Genomic DNA, 18064 nt, shown 5'->3' with positions numbered 1-18064 from the left:
CCTTAGATGCATATAATTTTGAAAAGCACCAACACAGTATGTTAGATAAAGAAAACCAGATAAACTCAATGAGGAAATAAGGATATAAGAAAGATTAAAGAAGGAATTACTGAAGTGGAAAATAATAATAATTTTAAAAGAGTACACCATCACAGGTTCAGTAGAGATTTAAAAAGCCATAAGCCTCTAGAGACATCTAGACACTATAGGCAGAGCAGACAATCTCAGGAATTTGGCACCATGTCAGTGGGCCTTAGTTTGGAATATATATGTTCCCCAGTGTAGCAGAGTTAGAATCATTATAAATTTCCCTATATATGACTCTTCTGCTCCTTTATTTGAATCTATGATTAGCACTATACTCATTAAATAAATGTTCTAGAGACAAATCTTTGGGCTTTTCATATGCTGGTTGAGTCTTGAATCTCAGCAGGAGATGCAACAACTACTTTCCAGTTCATTGAACTTGCCCAGGACAACTAGCAAAAAGATGATGACAGACAGCACCCATCCCAAAAAAACAGAGAGTATTTACAACTGCAAGCAAAATAGTTGCAGCCATTTGCCCCATGGGATCTAAGTCCCCTCTCAATCAGAAACAGAGTGGACATCACCATCCTAAAATCCTCAAGAATGAGGAATGAACAAACATAAGGGGGGGTGGGGCGGACAGGATGCAACTATGGACTAAAGTAGCCATTATTATTCTAGCAATGGAAGATCTTGTACCATTGATATAAAGGCAATGGTCACCAGAGGTTCTGAGGGGAGGACAAGGTAAGAATAAGTGTTAACACAGGGCTTTTTTGGGACATTGGAATTGTTCTGCCTGACATTGCAATGAAGGGTGGCGGTCATTATACATTTTGTCAAAACTATAAAAATGTGCAGTGCAAATTATAAACTATAAAGTAAACTATTGACCATAGTTAGTAGCAATGCTTCACCATTTGTTCATCAATTTTAACAAATGTACCACATTAATGAAAGATGTTGTTAATGGGGAAAAGCATGGGAGGGGATGGTGGTGGGATATATGAAAATTCCCTTATATTTTTGATGTATCATTTATGGAATCTAAAGCTTCTTTAAAAATAAAGGGAAAATTAAAAAAAAATAAAATAAAAAACCATAAGCAAATACTATAAAATCATTTTAAGATATTATTTTCAAAGTATTAATTTTGAATGCATTAATAATTTTGAAAAACTACATTTGAAAATGCAGATGAAATACAATTTTCTAGGAAAAACGTAAGTTGTTAAACTGAATCAAGAATAGAAAATCTGAATTGACCTATAAACTTTAGAGATATCTTCTCTCTCTAGGACTCTCTCACCACAAGTAATCTTCGATAAATAGGTAATCCCCATTTTATACAAAAGTGCTCCAGAAAATAGAAAAAGAGGAAGAGTCCAACTCTTTTCATAAAACTCATTTCTAATTTTTTCTTTACGATAAAACTAGAAAAGGATGACATAAGAAAAATAAATTATAGGCCAAATCCTAAATAAAACATTGCAAACACAATGTTGCATGATAATGTAAGAATGATTTAATACTAAAAAATACAACAGTGTAAGTGACTGTATCAAAAGATAAAAAGAAAAACTGATATGCTCATCTCAATAGATAAAGATATTTGAAAAAAATTCAGCTATCATTCCTAGTCAAAGCTTTAGTAAATGGGAAATAGACAATAATTACTTTACATAAATAAGACTATCTCCCAAAAAATCTGTAGGAACTATTATACTTTAAAGAAGCAGGTTGGGAATAAAATAAGAATATTCACAATTATAGCTTCTATTGACATTGTGCCAGAGATTTGAACCAGAATAACAAGAAAATAAGAAGAAATTTAAGAGTTAAGTATTAGAAAGGAACAAAAGAAATGCCCTAATTAGTCTCAGGAAAAAATGTGTGCCTATCTCAGTGGTAATCCAATAGAACATTGTGCAATGAGGAAAATGTTCTATATCTGTGCTGTCCAATATGGTAGTCACTAGTCACATGTGGTTACAAAGGACTTGAAATGTGACTAGTGTGACTGAGGAACTGAACTTTTAATTTAAGCTTAATTTATAATTTATGTAACCATACATGACTACTATCTATCATATTAGACAGTGCAGATCAATAAAAACTATCCAAGATAACTTACGAACTTGCTTGAATTAATCAAAGAGTTTAGCAAATTTTCTGAATATAAAATTAACATGCAAAAACCAATATTGTTCTTAAACCCTAATAATAGCCAGTTAGGAAATATTTTTTAAAAATACCGTTTACAATAGTCATAATAACTAAAAGGTGTCTGGAAACATATATTTTAAAAGATATATATGAGTTATAGAACATAAATTATAAGACTTCAGTAAGCAATATTAAAAGCCGACCTATGGAATGAAGATCTATTCCACATTCATGGATGGGAAGATTCAGTATTCTGAAGATGCCAGTTCTGCCTAAAATAATTTATAAATCCAATGATATTCTGCTCAAAATCTCTACAGGGTATTTGTGGAACTTGATGAACTGATGGGAAAGAATCTAGGGCAAAAAATCATCAAGACAATATTGAAGAAAAATAATAAGGAAGAAAAATATTAGTTAAGGAAAATTGTTTAGAAAGTGATTTTAACAAAAACATATGAGATTGGTGCAGGTTTGGGTAAATAGACAAATGGAACTGAACAAAGTCAAGACATGAAACCACATACATATGAGAACTGGTATATCACCATCAATAGAGATAATATAGACTGGTAGAGGGACAATTGGCTGTTCTCTGAACAGAGATAATAGACTCGTACTTCACGTCACACACCAAAACAAATTCTAGTGATTTAAAGACCTAAATATGAAAGGCAAATCATTACACCTTAATAAGAAATCACAAAATACCTCTAATGTCTAGATTAAATAAACACCAGTATCCTACAACTAATAAGAAAAAGCAATACATCAAAAGCAAAGTGGGCAAAGGGTATGAAAAGGCAATTTACAGAAGAGGAAATCAAATTTCATTAAACATATGAAAGTTGATCAGCTTCATTAGTAATTAAGGAAAAGCATATTACAACTGCAGTGAAATTCTATTTCCTATCCATCAAATGGGCAAAAATATAAAAGTTGGTTAATACCAATGGTCAGTATGTGGGAAAGGGGGAAGTTGTTTGTTGCTGCTAGGAACATAAGTTTAAAACCACTTTGAAGAAGAATTTGATAATATACATGAAGTTGAAGATGTACATACCTAGGACCATCAAACCCACTGCTTGGTAAATAGTCAAGATAAACTCTTGAACACATGTACAAAGATGTCCATTGCAGCAGCACTAGTAATCATGAATATAACTGTTCATGCAGGAAATGAATACACAAACCATCAACATTACATGATTGTTAAAATGAATTATCCACATCTATATGCCCCAAAATAAATCTCAAAAACGTGTCTTTGAGGAGAAAACTCTAGTTGTAGAAGGTAAGTAAGCTATGATGCTGTGTACATAAATTTCAAAAACATGCAAAACAATAACATGTATTATTAGCTTCGACAGTAGTAAAAGTTCAAACGAATGCATGAGAATGATAACTTCAGCACAGTGAAGAGAAGCCCAAGAGATTTGATTTTAATCCCAGCTCCACCACACACTTGCTTGTGGGCAATTCGCTTAACTGTGCTAAGCCTTCATTTCCTCACCTGTAAAATGAGAATAATTCCTTTCCCTCGTGAGATTTTTTTAAGGATTAAAGAGCATCTGGTGTCCGAGGTATGTTCAATAAATGTTAACCCCCTTCACCCACTCTGGTCTTTATCACAGTATTTGAAGGGAGAGAATCAAGTGTCACCTCCCGCTTCAGGCCTCTTTACATACTCAGGTGCAAAACCCTCAGTGTTTAGCTCTTCCACAGGCTCTGATTTTTAGCCTTCAACTTTCTTAAAGTGATAGAACACCCTAATACAGAGTACAAAGCTATGAAGGACTGAGAACTTAGCATAAACCATAAGTAAATAACAAGAAGCAGATAGGATTGATGGGAAGTTCTCTCTGACTTCCTGCTGCGGTGGAAAGAACATTTATGGAATTCTGTGAGACCATGGGCAAGCCTCTGTTCCCTCATCTGAAAGAGGCAGAGATCAGACAACGGAGACCACTTTTACCCCAAGCCAAGCTGTGAAGGCCCAAAGAGAGCGAATCCCTCCTTGGCTCCAAAAGGACAAGCCATCAGTGGCCAGAATCACCCAGGACATTGGTAAGACCAGAGATTTACCATCTACCACCTGTTGGCATACTGACAGCTCTGGGTCCATGTGACTCCCAGTCCTGGACATCCCAGGCTTAGAGATAAGGGGTCGGCTTTGTAATGGAAAAAGCTAGAACAAAGCAGAAAGGAACAGAAAAAGGGTGGAGCACTGTCGAGTCCGAAAGCAAGAGAGAGAGGTTATGGAGTCTCTTGAGGTCCACTTCCTGATGGTCATTTGCCAAAAAGGTGGTCTCAAAGAGAACCAGTAAGTACTAGTGAAAAACACAGTGGGATGCACAGGACCAGATGGTAGCCGTGTTCTTTAGAGCTGTGAAGGTATGGCTAAACAACCTCAGAACTCTGGTATTAAAAGACCTTCGAAGGTGTTTATAGGTGGTGGAGAGGTCCAAAGACACCATGCTAGCTGATCTTCTATAACGGCCATGATCATGTCTGTCCTATATAGGATCTTGTCCCTTAATCAGCTTTTTGACACCTCTACTGTCATGCATTTTAGGCTAGTAAATTAGTAAAGTCCTCTTGGGCTTTCGTGTGAAAGGAGTTAATTCTCACCAAATGATGGCACATTAGGAACGATCAGAGTCAAAATGTCAGCTTGCATTCCTAGGCTGGGTGATATCGGGTGGGCCTCAAAATTATGTTACACCTGATTCATTTCCCACCTGGCAAAATGGAGTTGATTACCTTCTCTCTATCTCCCAGGGAGGATATAAATATAAACAAGAATCTAGATGAGAAAACACTCTGAGCTCCCTGGAGGAAATGCGAAATGAAAGCCCAAGGCTAGTGTGGACATGAGGGAGGGCAGCTGGGCTCTGTGCTGATTCGGAGGAGACAGAGGTGTGTCACCTGTGCTTCGGCTTCTCCATCAGTAAAAAGGGTTAATGAGACCGGCCCCACCCTCTCTCACAGTTGTATATACCAGTACTTGGGATTCCAAATAATGAAATAAACAAAAATTGCACTAAATTATGCCCTACATAGTGGATGTCTCCTCTAACCTGGCTTATTTTACTCTAAAGGGTGCCAGCATATTCTTTTGTTTCAAAAGCTCTGATATATAATTGACCTATTCTAAGATTTGAGGATACTTTGTAACAGCAGTTTTAAAGCCTTAGACTTTCTGTAGCCAGGACATCTGAGAACCTGCCCAGAACTCAGGGATGAACTCTGTGACTCTGGCAGGGAGAGCAGTTTGGACATGAAGGAACTCAGGAGGAGACATGTAAAACATGGTGTCTGAAATTTCTCACATACTGCCACTTCCTTCCTCCCTCCCTCCTGCACTGCCCACTCCCTTAACCCTCCATATCCTGTGTCTCAGGCCCCTGCCCTCTCTAGTTCACCTTTGAAGGCACAGATCAAGAAGATTTACTTTTAGCAGAAGTATTTGCATTTTTCATTCTTAGTGATGCCAAGAGGGGGATTGCTAATGTGGAAACTTGACTGGGTGAGTTTTGTCTTCTCTAAGTAGACATTAACCTATTCATAAAACCACCCCTAGACAGAGGCTATTCTACTTCAGGAGGAAATATGGCAGCTTTCTGGGCTATTCACACCTTTGCATCTTCAGTAAGATGAGCACTGTATCCAAGAATTCTGGAAAGTCTGAAGACAGAAGAGGGTACCTGGAATAGTGAAGAGGGACTGTAGTTCCTGTGAGAAATGACTAGAGATCCGGGAAAGCAGACACTTGCTTCAGCATACAACTCATTGGCCGGCCTCATCCGAGAACCCACCAGGTAGACCACTATAGCCACAGGTAAATTAATAAAAGGTAACCCATGGCTCCAAACTATGGAGATGTTGAAGTTTTGATTCATCATTCATCATCTATCAAGAACATTGTCAAAGGGATTCCAGCAATGAGTGTGGAGAGAGAGAGTCCCAATTCTATGCTTTCCAGGCTTTGGCCAGGCACTTCATCTCCCTGAGCCTTCATGTCTCCTACTGTTTATTGGTATAATAAAGCCTTCCTAATGCAGCTATTGTAAGGATTAAACAAATGTCTCTAAAGACCCTAACACACGGTGGGTGCTCAATACATGCTCCCTGCCCTTGTTCAAGGCAGTTCAAGGCTTATAAACCTCTTCTCTGTGATAGGGAAGACCATTGCAAACATTCTTCCAGACACCAGCAAAGTTGAAAAGGCCTGACATCCGACATCTAAAAGGCCAATCAGAGCTAGTTCTTTGGCTTATGACTTGTTAATGTTTTTATTCTGTTAGTTATACTTTTACGAAGAATTTTTCCTGTATTTCTCTTTCCTTAGTATTACCAGATAGGCTTTATCAGTCATTTACACTATGGTGTTGAGTGAGTGTGAGATACTCTTCCTAAGAGCAGTTTTTGAGAGGAAGGAGAAAAATGGCACTATAGCCCCTGGGCCTAGGGGAGAAACCAACTTCACGATTTGAAGGACTGATGGAGCCTACATACCCTCTGCCATCTTTTTAATGCCTCATTCCTCCCAGCTTTATCAACATGCAAGTATTTTTAAGGGAAAAAGCAAGAAAAAAAAATGGACATTTTTCTGATAAAGCAGAAAAAAATTACTATGGACCATTTTTATTTAGATTAAAAAATTACGTTTGTGCAGAAAATTCTCATTTATGCATCTCCATAGGCTTGAACAAAATCTAAGGTTACAGTCACAATTAAAAATTTAATCAGAGTTCACTTTAGAAAACAAATGTACAGTATTTCAGAAAATGACTGGCATTAGCCAGAAGATACTAAGTTTAATTTTTTAGCTTATAGTATTAAAATATCATTTCTTTAGCTCCCACCTTGAATGCTAAGGGGCAAAACAAGTTACTAGTCCACGAGTAGAATAGTGAATGGCTGAAAGCAACTTTCGTCCTCCCAACTCCAGAGGGCTAAGGTTACGAAACACATTGTCGTTGAGAAATAAAGAGGTTTTTAACTTTTTAGGTTGCGAAAAGGATGTTTTTTTCACTTCTTCCTCTTTGTTTTCTGTAGAGTACTAAGAACCCTATCTGAATTTGCTTCACTTTTCTGTACTGCAGATCATTATGTGGCTGAAATCAGTCTGTAGTGGCAACTGCTCTCCTTTCTGGGACCAGAATGTCCAGTAACATGATCCAAGGGTCTCTGCCTTGCTGAGGATGATTTTCCAGTAAGCAGTGAATGGCATCAGAAGAATCATTGGCTCTTACTTTCTCTCTTTCCCTTCTAAGTCCCCCCAGCTAAACTCTGGTCAGAACAGCAAGGGCTTATGGACAAAAGAAGGATAGGAGTGTACGAAATTTCCATAACTCCTTGAAAATACTTGAGTGAATCAGGAAAAAAAGAAGCTCTTAGAGAACAGAAAATTTATGACTCTTCATTTTATACTAGTTCAATTTTCTGAGTTCACATTCGTGTCTCAATCTTGTCTTAGCTGACACATTCTAGGCTTATTGCACTTTCTTCCCAATTATTATGTATTCACCCAAAGCAAAGAACTTTTTATGTACAAAGTTTTTAGGCAATTCTCTATAAACTTAAGAAAACTTAAATTATTGATACCTGGAGTAGGGGATCTTTGAGTAGGTTTTTTTTTAAGAAGAAAGTTGAAATCAAGCATTGCCATACATTTTCTTCACAAATAGTCTGACTCCAACTAAACATTCAGGATCCAGGCAACAGTAGAACACGCGGCAGGATGAAGGCCTAGAGCCCACACCAGTTAAGAAAATGTTCTAATCTGTTAAAAGCGGAACAAATCTCTGGACAAAATCCTCAAGAGGTTCTTAGAATTAGCCCTTCATTTATATCTAGAAGTTTCTTGAAGAACACACAGCGAATGGACACAAAGAGCAGACAACCGGAGCAAGGGAGGTTGAGGGGGAAGGGGAGAGAAATAAATTAAAAATTAAAAATCTTTTAAAAAATAAAAAGATCTTTGGAGATTAGCTTGAGTTAAACAGAGGAAAAAGGGATACAAAATCAGGAGCTGGACAACTCAATCTTTGCCAAGCACTTGTAGTACTGGGCTGTTTTCTTGCCATACGTTTTATTGACTGCCAATACTTATTTCAGATGACTGAGTTGCCACAAATGCATGTGGGAAGCCAGTAGCGTATAAATCAATTAATCAATGAGAAAAAAATTCAAACAACTAACTTTTTATATCACAACAGCCATTTTAGAGTCTGAGCAAATTCTTGAAATCAAGAAAATGCTTCACTCCCCCGTTTCCCACCTCCATCAAGCTTTATGAAATGAATTAATGAAAATGCAATATTGGGGCCACTGAAAGTCAAAAAGTCTAGAAATAACCTGTTGTTTCCCGAAAGAAATTAATCTAATAACTAAATTTAAAAACAAAACAAAATTCTCTACCACCAGCTTAGGCAAATAGGGAGGCATTATTTGGTCAGAATTTAGAAAATACTTACGATCATAATAAATGTGCCCAAGAATTCGGAGAGTGTTTCTTTAGCTAAGCTGCTCTTTAAGACCAGTTTCTGCTTGAAGCTGTTCCCCTTCTGTCCCTTTTCAGGCTGCATTTTGGGGCTTCTCCAAAGACCACTCTCTCCACCAAACCTACTTGTTCTGGTCCTTCCTTTTCACTTGCACATGAAAATGGATATTTTGACAACCACTCACAGACACCTGGAAACGTCTAGGGAGCTTCTTTGACGATATAAATGCTGTTCCAATTAGAGGCTGTGACTTAATCCTCTTCTGGTAAAACTGTCATCCCCTGTTGGCTGCTGTTTGTTTGAATTAGCAAGTTAGAACCTGAAATCCTCCAAATGATCCTTCTTATGCCTGATAGATTAATCATTACCTTTATTCTCTGGGTACTTTTTCTGTTTTTTTTTTTTTTCTTCTTCTTCTTTAGAGATGAGAAAAGAGAGGTTGGTTGTGCTGGTTGTATTGCCAAACCACAGAGATGGGCCCCAGTCCAGAAGAGATTTACATGTTACACAATTGCAGGCTGCTGATTTTTTTTTTTTCCTATTCTGAAGTGGGTGGTTGGGGGTGTAGTTTAGAATTGTCACATCAGTTAAATACACATCCAGGTAAACATTTTTTCTGAAGGAGTTTTCATGCGCACTGGAGAATATGACAGGGAATATAAATTTGTTGTTCTACAAGATTATTCTCTCTCCTTTTCTTCTAACATCATTTGGTGACTTCACACACCACCACCCTGAGGTTGAAAAGAACCATTGCATCCATTTTAGAGATGGAAAATTAACACAGTGAGACCATTGCAAGCATCACATTACAAGTCTGTAGTACAGGATGGCAACTACCCCTTTGGCTCTTGAAGCTGCGTATCCTCTGAGGATAGTTTGAGATATAAGAATCAGAAAAATGGAGAAGGCAATTTCTTGAGTTTCATGGTAAGTCTTTCTTCTCAAAAAACATTCCCGTTTGAAAACCACGTTACTCCTCTCCATTTACCAGGAAATATTTAGGCAAAATACCTAAAACATAAACAACAGCACCTTGAAATGCTATACTGAATGGTCACTGAGCCACAGAAAGAGTGATCTGAGTATATGCCACCCCAATTAAACAAGAAAGGGGAAAATACACCCAACCAAGGCTCCTAGGTTATACCATTTAAGTTTGATGAATTAACATCCTTGCAGACAAAAACAAAACAAAACAAAAAAACAAACCCTGCACTTTGGACTAGCTTCTTGTCTTGTCAAATATCCAAGCCTTATTTCCAAAGCTAGTTTTCTGAAGAAATAATATCTAGCAGTAGTATTTGAACACCAAAGCAGTTCCATGGAGTTAGTACCCGCTCTGTGTCCTTCCTCCCAACCCGCCCACAGAGGAGCCCGCTTTGCTTCAGGCCCTCTTTTGCAGGAGGCTTCCCGATGCCAGCTGAGGAGGTGGGCAGGAAGGGAGGGAGGGAGGAGAGCCAGGGAGGGAGGACTGGAGAATGCTGGGAAAGGAGCTGCTGAGAGTCAAAGGCAGAAGGAGGGGCTTAATCGGTAGGCAAAACTTAGTTTAGGCCTTAAGATATTTCATGACTTGCCCAAGGACACACCATTTGAGTCAGGGCAGAAACTCAGCATTTTGGCTTTAACTCCTGTTTAAGTTATCATGAACACCATTGTCCAGAAGAGTTGTCTATGACCACACTTTTCCCAAACCCCAGTGGATGGACCAGAGAAACAGGACTTAACTGCAGTGACTGCAACTAACACCATATACAAGGGTGTCCTTTGTTCTCTTCTTTCACTCACCTAACAAATATCTATGGCATACTTATGTGCTAAGCCCCGCACTTAGCAAAGGCCCTCAGGGTTCTTGTTCTCCACAGAGCTTAGAGTCTAGTGAGGAACACAGACACAGAAGAAGTAAGCGCACACACACAAACATAAAATCACAACTGAGATGTATGCTATAAATATGGGGAATAGATTTCTATGAAATAATACAGCAGGGGGATTTTGGCTTGTCAGAGAGATCTCTGATGGTTTCTGCAAGTAAATCATGTCTGAGCTGAGATCAGAGGGAAACCTATAGGTTAACTATGTGAGGTACAGAAGAGTGTGCATGTCTGGAAGCTTTGAGGGAAAGGGACAGCATGATACCTACCAATAGTCCTATATTTTATTACAGTATTTTCATGGCTTTGTTTCTTAAATTTAAATCTTCAATTTTTCTCAATTGTGTATATTTTTTAAGTCCCCACATGTTTTTATTGTTGTTGTTGTTGTTTTTAATCTGCCCCCCACCCCTAGATGGTTCTCTCTTCTGTCAGCTCATTGTTCACTCGCCTTCTCCAGAAGGCTGTGGGAACCAAACCCAGGACCTCCCACACGCAAGGGGAGTGCCCAATGGCCTGAGCCACATCTGCTTCCTGTGGCTACATGGCTGCACTATCTGCTGGCTTGTGGTATCTGTTGGTTTAGGTGTCTAGCTTGTCATGGTGGGTGTGACATCTAGCTGGTCTTCTTTAGGAGGCACTAGGACCTGAACCTGGGACCTCCTGTGTGATAGGCAGGCACCCAATTGTTTGAGCCACATCTGCTCCCTCTCAATTGTATTTTCATGTGCATAAGGTAGGGGTCTAATATTTACCCCAAATATTTTGATAAGCTTTCCAACACTATTTGATTTGAAATTCCATCTCTCCTATATAAAAAATTCCTATCAGTAAAACTGTAATTTTAATTACTCTAGTCTTGCTACCCTTTTTGATATATTTCTGGTGGAGTAACCATTCCTCTCATTACTTTCAAACATTTCTTAGCAAGATTAACATTTTTTAATTTGCTCTCCTTCCAACTATAATTAATGAAAAACATTCAATTTATGATAAAGTTACAATATTGAATTTTCCCATTCAGAAATACGGGCCACCTTTCCACCTATTTAAACATTCCCTATCTCCCTAAGTGAAGTTACACGTTTCCTCCACTGGGACTTGTAAATTTTTGTTGCGTTTATTTCTAGGCATTTTATATTTCTTTATATTTATTTTTGGAATCAGCATGAGTGTTCCTCTTTTATTCCCTTTTCTAACTGATTATTACAGGCAAAACTCTTTGTGTGTGCATGTCTTGTATCTGTTCATCCTAAAGAATTTTCTTGTAGTTTCAAATAGGTTTCCAGCTGATACAGTGAACATTAGTACTTCCTTCCTTAATACCTAGTATAAGCTCTTTTTTTTTTAAGATTTATTTTATTTATTTCCCTCCCATTCCCCCCCCCTCCTGCCCCAGTTCTTTGTTCTCTGTATTCATTTGCTGTGTGTTCTTCTTTTGTCCGCTTTTGTTGTTGCCAGCGGCACAGGAATCTGTGTTTCTTTTTGTTGCATCATCTTGCTGCGTCAGCTCTCCGCGTGTGCAGCGCCATTCCTGGGCAGGCTGCACTTTCTTTCACGCTGGGCGGCTCTCCTTACGGGGCGCACTCCTTGCACGTGGGGTTCCCCTACATGGGGGACACCCCTGCGTGGCAGGGCACTCCTTGCGCGCATCAGCACTGAGCATGGGCCAGCTCCACATGGGTCAAGGAGGCCCAGGGTTTGAACCGCACACCTCCCATTTGGTAGACGGATGCCCTATCCTCTGGGCCAATCCGCTTCCCTATAAGCTCTTTTTAAGAGGACCAGATTTCACAGGAGTATGTGCTCTTTTGCTATGCAACTGTGGGCCTTGGGGAGAAGGCTAGCCATTCCCAGGTTTAATAGCAAACACTCATTAGTCTGAGCCTGTTAGAGTCATTTGTCGTCTCTTGAAGCCATGCCTGGTTTAAGATAATACTGCAATTTAATTTGAACCAATTAGATTTAAGAGGAGACTTGCTGGGGCTTTGGAAAGGAGTTGAATGACTTCTGTGAAACCTGTAAGAATCAAGTTCTCTATCATCCACTGGACATGAACAAGGAATTTTGTAGCTTCAACCATAATAGGTAGTTATCCTGACACTTTGGGAGGAGTGAACTTCTAATTATGTTAAAACAGATACTAGCAGAGCACAAAGATGGGTAAAATCTGAGTCTGTGATGACATCACTAAATTCCTGGATCAACCAACCTTGGCTCAACAACATCTCTAGGCTTCCAATTATGTAAGCCAATAAACTTTCATATTGTTAAGGTCTATTTGAATAGTATTTCTGTTAATTTCAATATTAAAATGTTCTAATTGTATTGGCTACCTTGTATTTATGAGGTATAACATATAAATAAACTATAAATAACCAAAATTTCATCTCTTCCTTTTTAATACTTCTACTTCTCATTTCTTTTTCTTGTTTTGGTGCATTGGCCAAAACCATGCAAAAATGTTGAATAATAATAGTGAAGAAAGATATCCTTATACTGTTCCTGAATTTAAAAGACAATGCCTCTAGTACAACATTTATTAAATTTCATGTTTTTTATCTATCATGTGAAGATAATTTTTTTGCTGTTGGATTTTATAAAATGTCTTTTGAATAGGAAAAGATTTCATCTACATGTTTCTTCTGTTATTCTTACGTCATGAATTAATTACATTTTAAATGTTCTATTGTTGAACCAGCCTTGCATTCCTGAAAAGTCCTCTAATTCAGTGGTTCTTAACTTTTTTTGTTCCACAGACACCTTTGCCAGTCAGGTGAAAACCAGATTATAGCAGTAGATAGTTTTATGACACTGAACTAGCATCAGGTCTAACAACTACTGTAATTTCAAAGAAAGAATGGGCATAAGCAGTTTTTCATGATATGCAACAACTGCAATGTGATATGAAATGAACACTACTGTTATTTATTTCATGCATTCCTAAGTGAAGGAAATGCTAGACTTCAGACGGAGGTCAGAGAAAATAAAGATAATAAGTTGCTTTTTTTTTTTTCAATTCAAGGTCATGGACTGGTCCGAGAACCCCTGGTTAAAAACCCCTGCCCTAATTGGTCATCACACACACACATGTGTAATTAGGCCAGGCCCACCCAAGATAATCTCCCATTTGATTATCTCAAAGTCAACCAATTAGGGACCATAATTACATCTACAAAATCACTTCTATTTTATAACAAAATACAATCACATGAGAAATATCCCATCATATTCACAAGTCTGCCTCATATTCAAGAGGAACAGATTATGCAATGTGTATATTAGGGGATGGGAAACTTGGGAGCCATCTTAGAACTCTTCCTACCACACTTAACCTGTCAAATCCTGAAAAATGCATTTTCAAATCTTCCACCATGATTACGATTTTGTCAAATTCTCCTTATATTATCAGAAGTTTTTGCTTTATATATGGCAATGCTATGCTGTTTGCGGTAGCTTTGTAATGTGTCAACCTGGCTAGGTTAAATAAATTTGGTTAGAGTGGGCCACATGAAAGATTCTTGTGCAAGGTTTGGTGAATAGATTGAAGCCCCAGGCATCTTCTAGTTCACACAAGTTGACACTTTTCTGCTCGCTCAACTTGTCGGTGTATAGCAGTGGTCAGCCTTATAGCCACTCTACCTTCCTCTGGATACTCCTTTAGTTTCTCTGACTCTTGGGCCAGGGGTATGTGTTTAGCTCCAAAAGTTCCAGATTCTACAGGAAATCCATATCATCAAGGTCAGAGGTAACAAGAGCTGACACATTTTAGTCTGTTCTCATAAACCCCAGATTGTGCTTGTTGGTTCTAGTTTGTTCTTGCTTTTCCCCAGTTGATATCCATCTTCCCTTCTCAACTGCCTAGTCTCTGGACTTTAAGCTCCAGCATCAGATCTGAAGACAATTATTTTAGTTTCCTAGCTGCTAAGACAAATACCATAAAACAAGAATGGTTCAGGGTTTCAGAGGTGAGAAGGCTTGCTTCCTCCCAGGGTCAGCATCTTCTAGCCAGCTGGCATTCTTTGGAGTTTCTTGGCTTTTCTATCACATGGCAAAACACATGGCAACATCTTCTCCTTTCTCCTCCAGGTTCTGTTCACTTCCAGCTTCTGGTTGCTCCTCACTCTGCTTACAAAAGACTCCAATAATCTGGATTTAAGCCCAAGCTAATTCAGTTGGGCCACACAGTAACTGAAGTAATATCTTGAAGAAATCTTACTTACAATGGGTCCACACCCACCAGAATGTGGATCAAGACCAAGACTACGTCCAAACTGAGGTACACAATTAAATCCAGCACAATAGTTATATAGAGATTCCTTAAACAGCTCCCACAATTGTCAAATCCTTTCATATATATATATATATATATATATATATATATCTTAGTGGTTCAGCTTCTTTGATTGAACTCTGACTGATATATATATTTGTTTAATTTTCATGTCTCTTACATATTCTTTATGAGATGCACTTTCATCAAAATGAATTGTTCTCTGACCCATTAAATGTTTTTTATCTTATAGTGTACTTAATAAGCTATTAATATTGCCACTCTTGCTTTTTTTGTTTGTTATGTCTTTGCCCATCCCTTAATTTTCAAACTGTTTAATAAAAATTAAATCTGCATTACATTTTAGAGCTAATCTTTTAGAGTAATTTATTTTAGTAGTAAAATGAAATTTCTCAAAGAGATGTGTCCTTTGAGAAATCAGCTATATTTCTTATTTCAAGTGAATCTTTTTTAGGAGAATCTCTTTTACAGGTAAGTTTAAATAGAACCAGATCAGGAAGGCCATGGTAAGCAGATAAATCAGTATATGGTTAGTAAACAAGAACTTTTTATTTCAATTACAATCTACAACTTTAAATGTAAAAATACAATTTTTAACCAAGAGCATTTTAGGAAATGTAGTTTCTGCTAACATTCATATTCTAACTGTTACAAATCAACAGTCTTTGGAATTTGAAGAAAAAATATCTCCCAATATTGCAGGAAAGGTTTTGCCCTTTGTAGTGAACAAAGAAAAGCAACCTTATGATAAGAGTCAGAATGAGAGTATATATAATTTAAATTTTTGAAGTTGTTTGTAACTATCTCCTAGTCTTCCCTCTTATCTAAATAAACAAAAGCAAAATACTACTTTAGTGCTCTGCTATTTTCAAAATTTAGGTCAAATTTTTTTGTCAAAGTTGCTTCTATTGACGTTTACATTCTCTGGTCTCAATTTTAACTTAAGTGGTATTAAATACATTTGGAACTTGTAATAATTTATTTCTAGAAAACTTTCTGTGTCTTTTGTGTGGATAGTTGAAACTGGCAGTGGCTGGCCTCCCTATCTTCAGACTCTTCCTTTCTAATACAACCTTTAGACAGTTGTGAGCCATTGACCTAAAATACAGGTCATATCTCATTTCTCCCCTCTTCAATAACCTATAGAATAGTCAAAATTCCAAGGTCTAGGAGTCAAGGTCCTCTATTGTCAACACAGTGATGAATTTCTTAACACATAAAATGCCCAAAGAAAGTGTTGAGATATTTGACCACATTAAAATTAAAGAATATTTGTTTATACAAAGATAACATAAAAGGAATTAAAACATTTGGAAAGAGGTATTTGCACCACACATAACAGTGAAAGGACTATATCTAGTATATATAAAGAAAAAGTAAGCAATCCAATGGGAAAACGGACAAAATATCTGAAGAGGCACTTCAAATAAAAAACCCAAATGACCAGTAAACATATAAAGCTGTGATATACTTCACTAGTAATTGCAAAAAGTATGAATTAAAATCCCAAAGAGATACCATTTCATACCAAACAGACTGATAAAAACAAGAAGAGATTGCAGCATCAAGATTTGGCAAAGATATAGAACCGTGGAACACCAACACATTGCTGGTGGCAGTATAAACTGGCATAATCCCTTTAGAAAACAGTTTGGCATCATCTAATAAAGTTTAAGGGATGTGTACCTAACGAACCAGCAATTCCAAAGTTAGAGATATACATTGGAAAAATTATTACGTGAGTACCCAGAGAAATATACAAAATGTGTCACAGCAGCATTATTTCTAATAGCAAAATACCTAGAAGGAACCTAGATGTTCATCAATAGTAAAACAGATAAATAAATTTAGTCAGTTTTTATAGACTACCATAAAGCAGTAAAAAGAATGAATTACAGTTATACACAACATAAATAAGTTAGAATATACACTCCCTACCTCCCTATGTTCACCAATTCACGCTGTATGTCCTTGAGAGATGAATCTTTTTAAAACACTGTTTAATACAATATTCCCTTTCCTAAAACTCATCAGTAGTTTTCTGTCATCTGGAGGGTAAAGGCCAAACTCTTGAGATAGATATTCAAGGTCTTCCACAAATCTAACTTCTCCATACCTGTCCAAATATGTGTTCAGTATTCACAACACGGAAAACTCCATTCCATCCAGAAGGGCCCACATAGTTGCCACACTATGCCTTGTTCATTTCTGTACATATTCCCTGCTTGTGCTGGATCCTTTTACCTGGAATGCCTTTCTTTTACCTCTCTTTCATGGCATGGATACTTTGGAAACTCCTTAACTTGGAAAGTTTTCAAAAATGAATTATAATGCTAATTTGTTGGAGTGTGCCTAGCTTATATTATGTGTCATGACATTCCAATTTCCTAGAGGTCCTTGTTCTTCAGAAATCCTCCACAGTCACATAATATTTTGATATAGCCATTTTTACCCAGGAATCATAATTTTTACATGATTTAAGAAACAAGCTGTTAAAAAAAACAAAAGTTCAGCTTTTTTAAAAAAAGTTCTGCTTAAACAAAATTTACCAGGTAATGTGGCATGACAGTCACAGACACTCCATCCTCCCCTTCCCCCTGCCTCCTGAGTCTCACCCCATCCATGACCCTGCAGGACAGGATTAGGGTGATTCAGGGGTGAGGGGTGGTGTGTGTTAGAGGTTGATGATGGATGAATAAGGATTTCAGAGAGGATAAGAGATGGAGGACGGAGCTACATCAAAATGACTGTGTCAAATATTTTGCTTCAGAAGCATCATCTCGTTTTAATGTGCCCCATTTTATGAACTAAGATAACATATAAATGTACCCTTACCAAACACACAAAACATCTTACAATAAAATTATTACCATACAAGAACAATTTAACAAATATTGATTGAGAACCTAGTCTGTAGAATGTTGGAATATATATATGTTTATTTATCTTTTCATTTACAGTTTATCAAGAATTTACGTACTTTTAAATTTTTATCTCAAAACAACTCTGTAAAGTAAAAGGGGCAGATATAATTTCAATTCCTTATTTCTTGTCTCTCTCCTTTACTAGAGAGTTAGAAACTGTGTTGACTGCTATTAATAGATACCCAAGACCTAGGATATACATGGCATATAATTTTTTCAATAACCACATGGTGAGTTAGTGAAGGGAGTGAATCGTCACTTCACAAA

The 18064-nt window shown here is 37.4% G+C and overlaps 1 protein-coding gene across 3 annotated transcripts in view; it reads right to left on the bottom strand.

Moving 5' to 3' along the window:
- The window catches only part of AQP9 (aquaporin 9), a 47109-nt gene extending 37922 nt beyond the window's left edge, over positions 1-9187 (bottom strand). For 2 of the 3 annotated variants that reach the window (XM_004452884.3, XM_004452885.4), the window contains exon 1: positions 8679-9187. In XM_004452884.3, coding sequence (XP_004452941.1) covers positions 8679-8789 — 111 coding nt within the window. In that variant the 5' untranslated portion in view covers positions 8790-9187. The remainder of the gene's footprint in view (positions 1-8678) is intronic. The other variant, XM_058294266.2, reaches the window with a different exon arrangement.
- Between the last annotated feature and the right edge of the window lie 8877 nt (positions 9188-18064).

The sequence above is a fragment of the Dasypus novemcinctus genome, chromosome 3, assembly GCF_030445035.2.
Source record: "Dasypus novemcinctus isolate mDasNov1 chromosome 3, mDasNov1.1.hap2, whole genome shotgun sequence".
Lineage (NCBI taxonomy): Eukaryota > Metazoa > Chordata > Mammalia > Cingulata > Dasypodidae > Dasypus > Dasypus novemcinctus.
The sequence above is the reverse complement of the archived record's forward strand: the minus strand, read 5'-3'. Positions and strand labels throughout refer to the sequence as shown.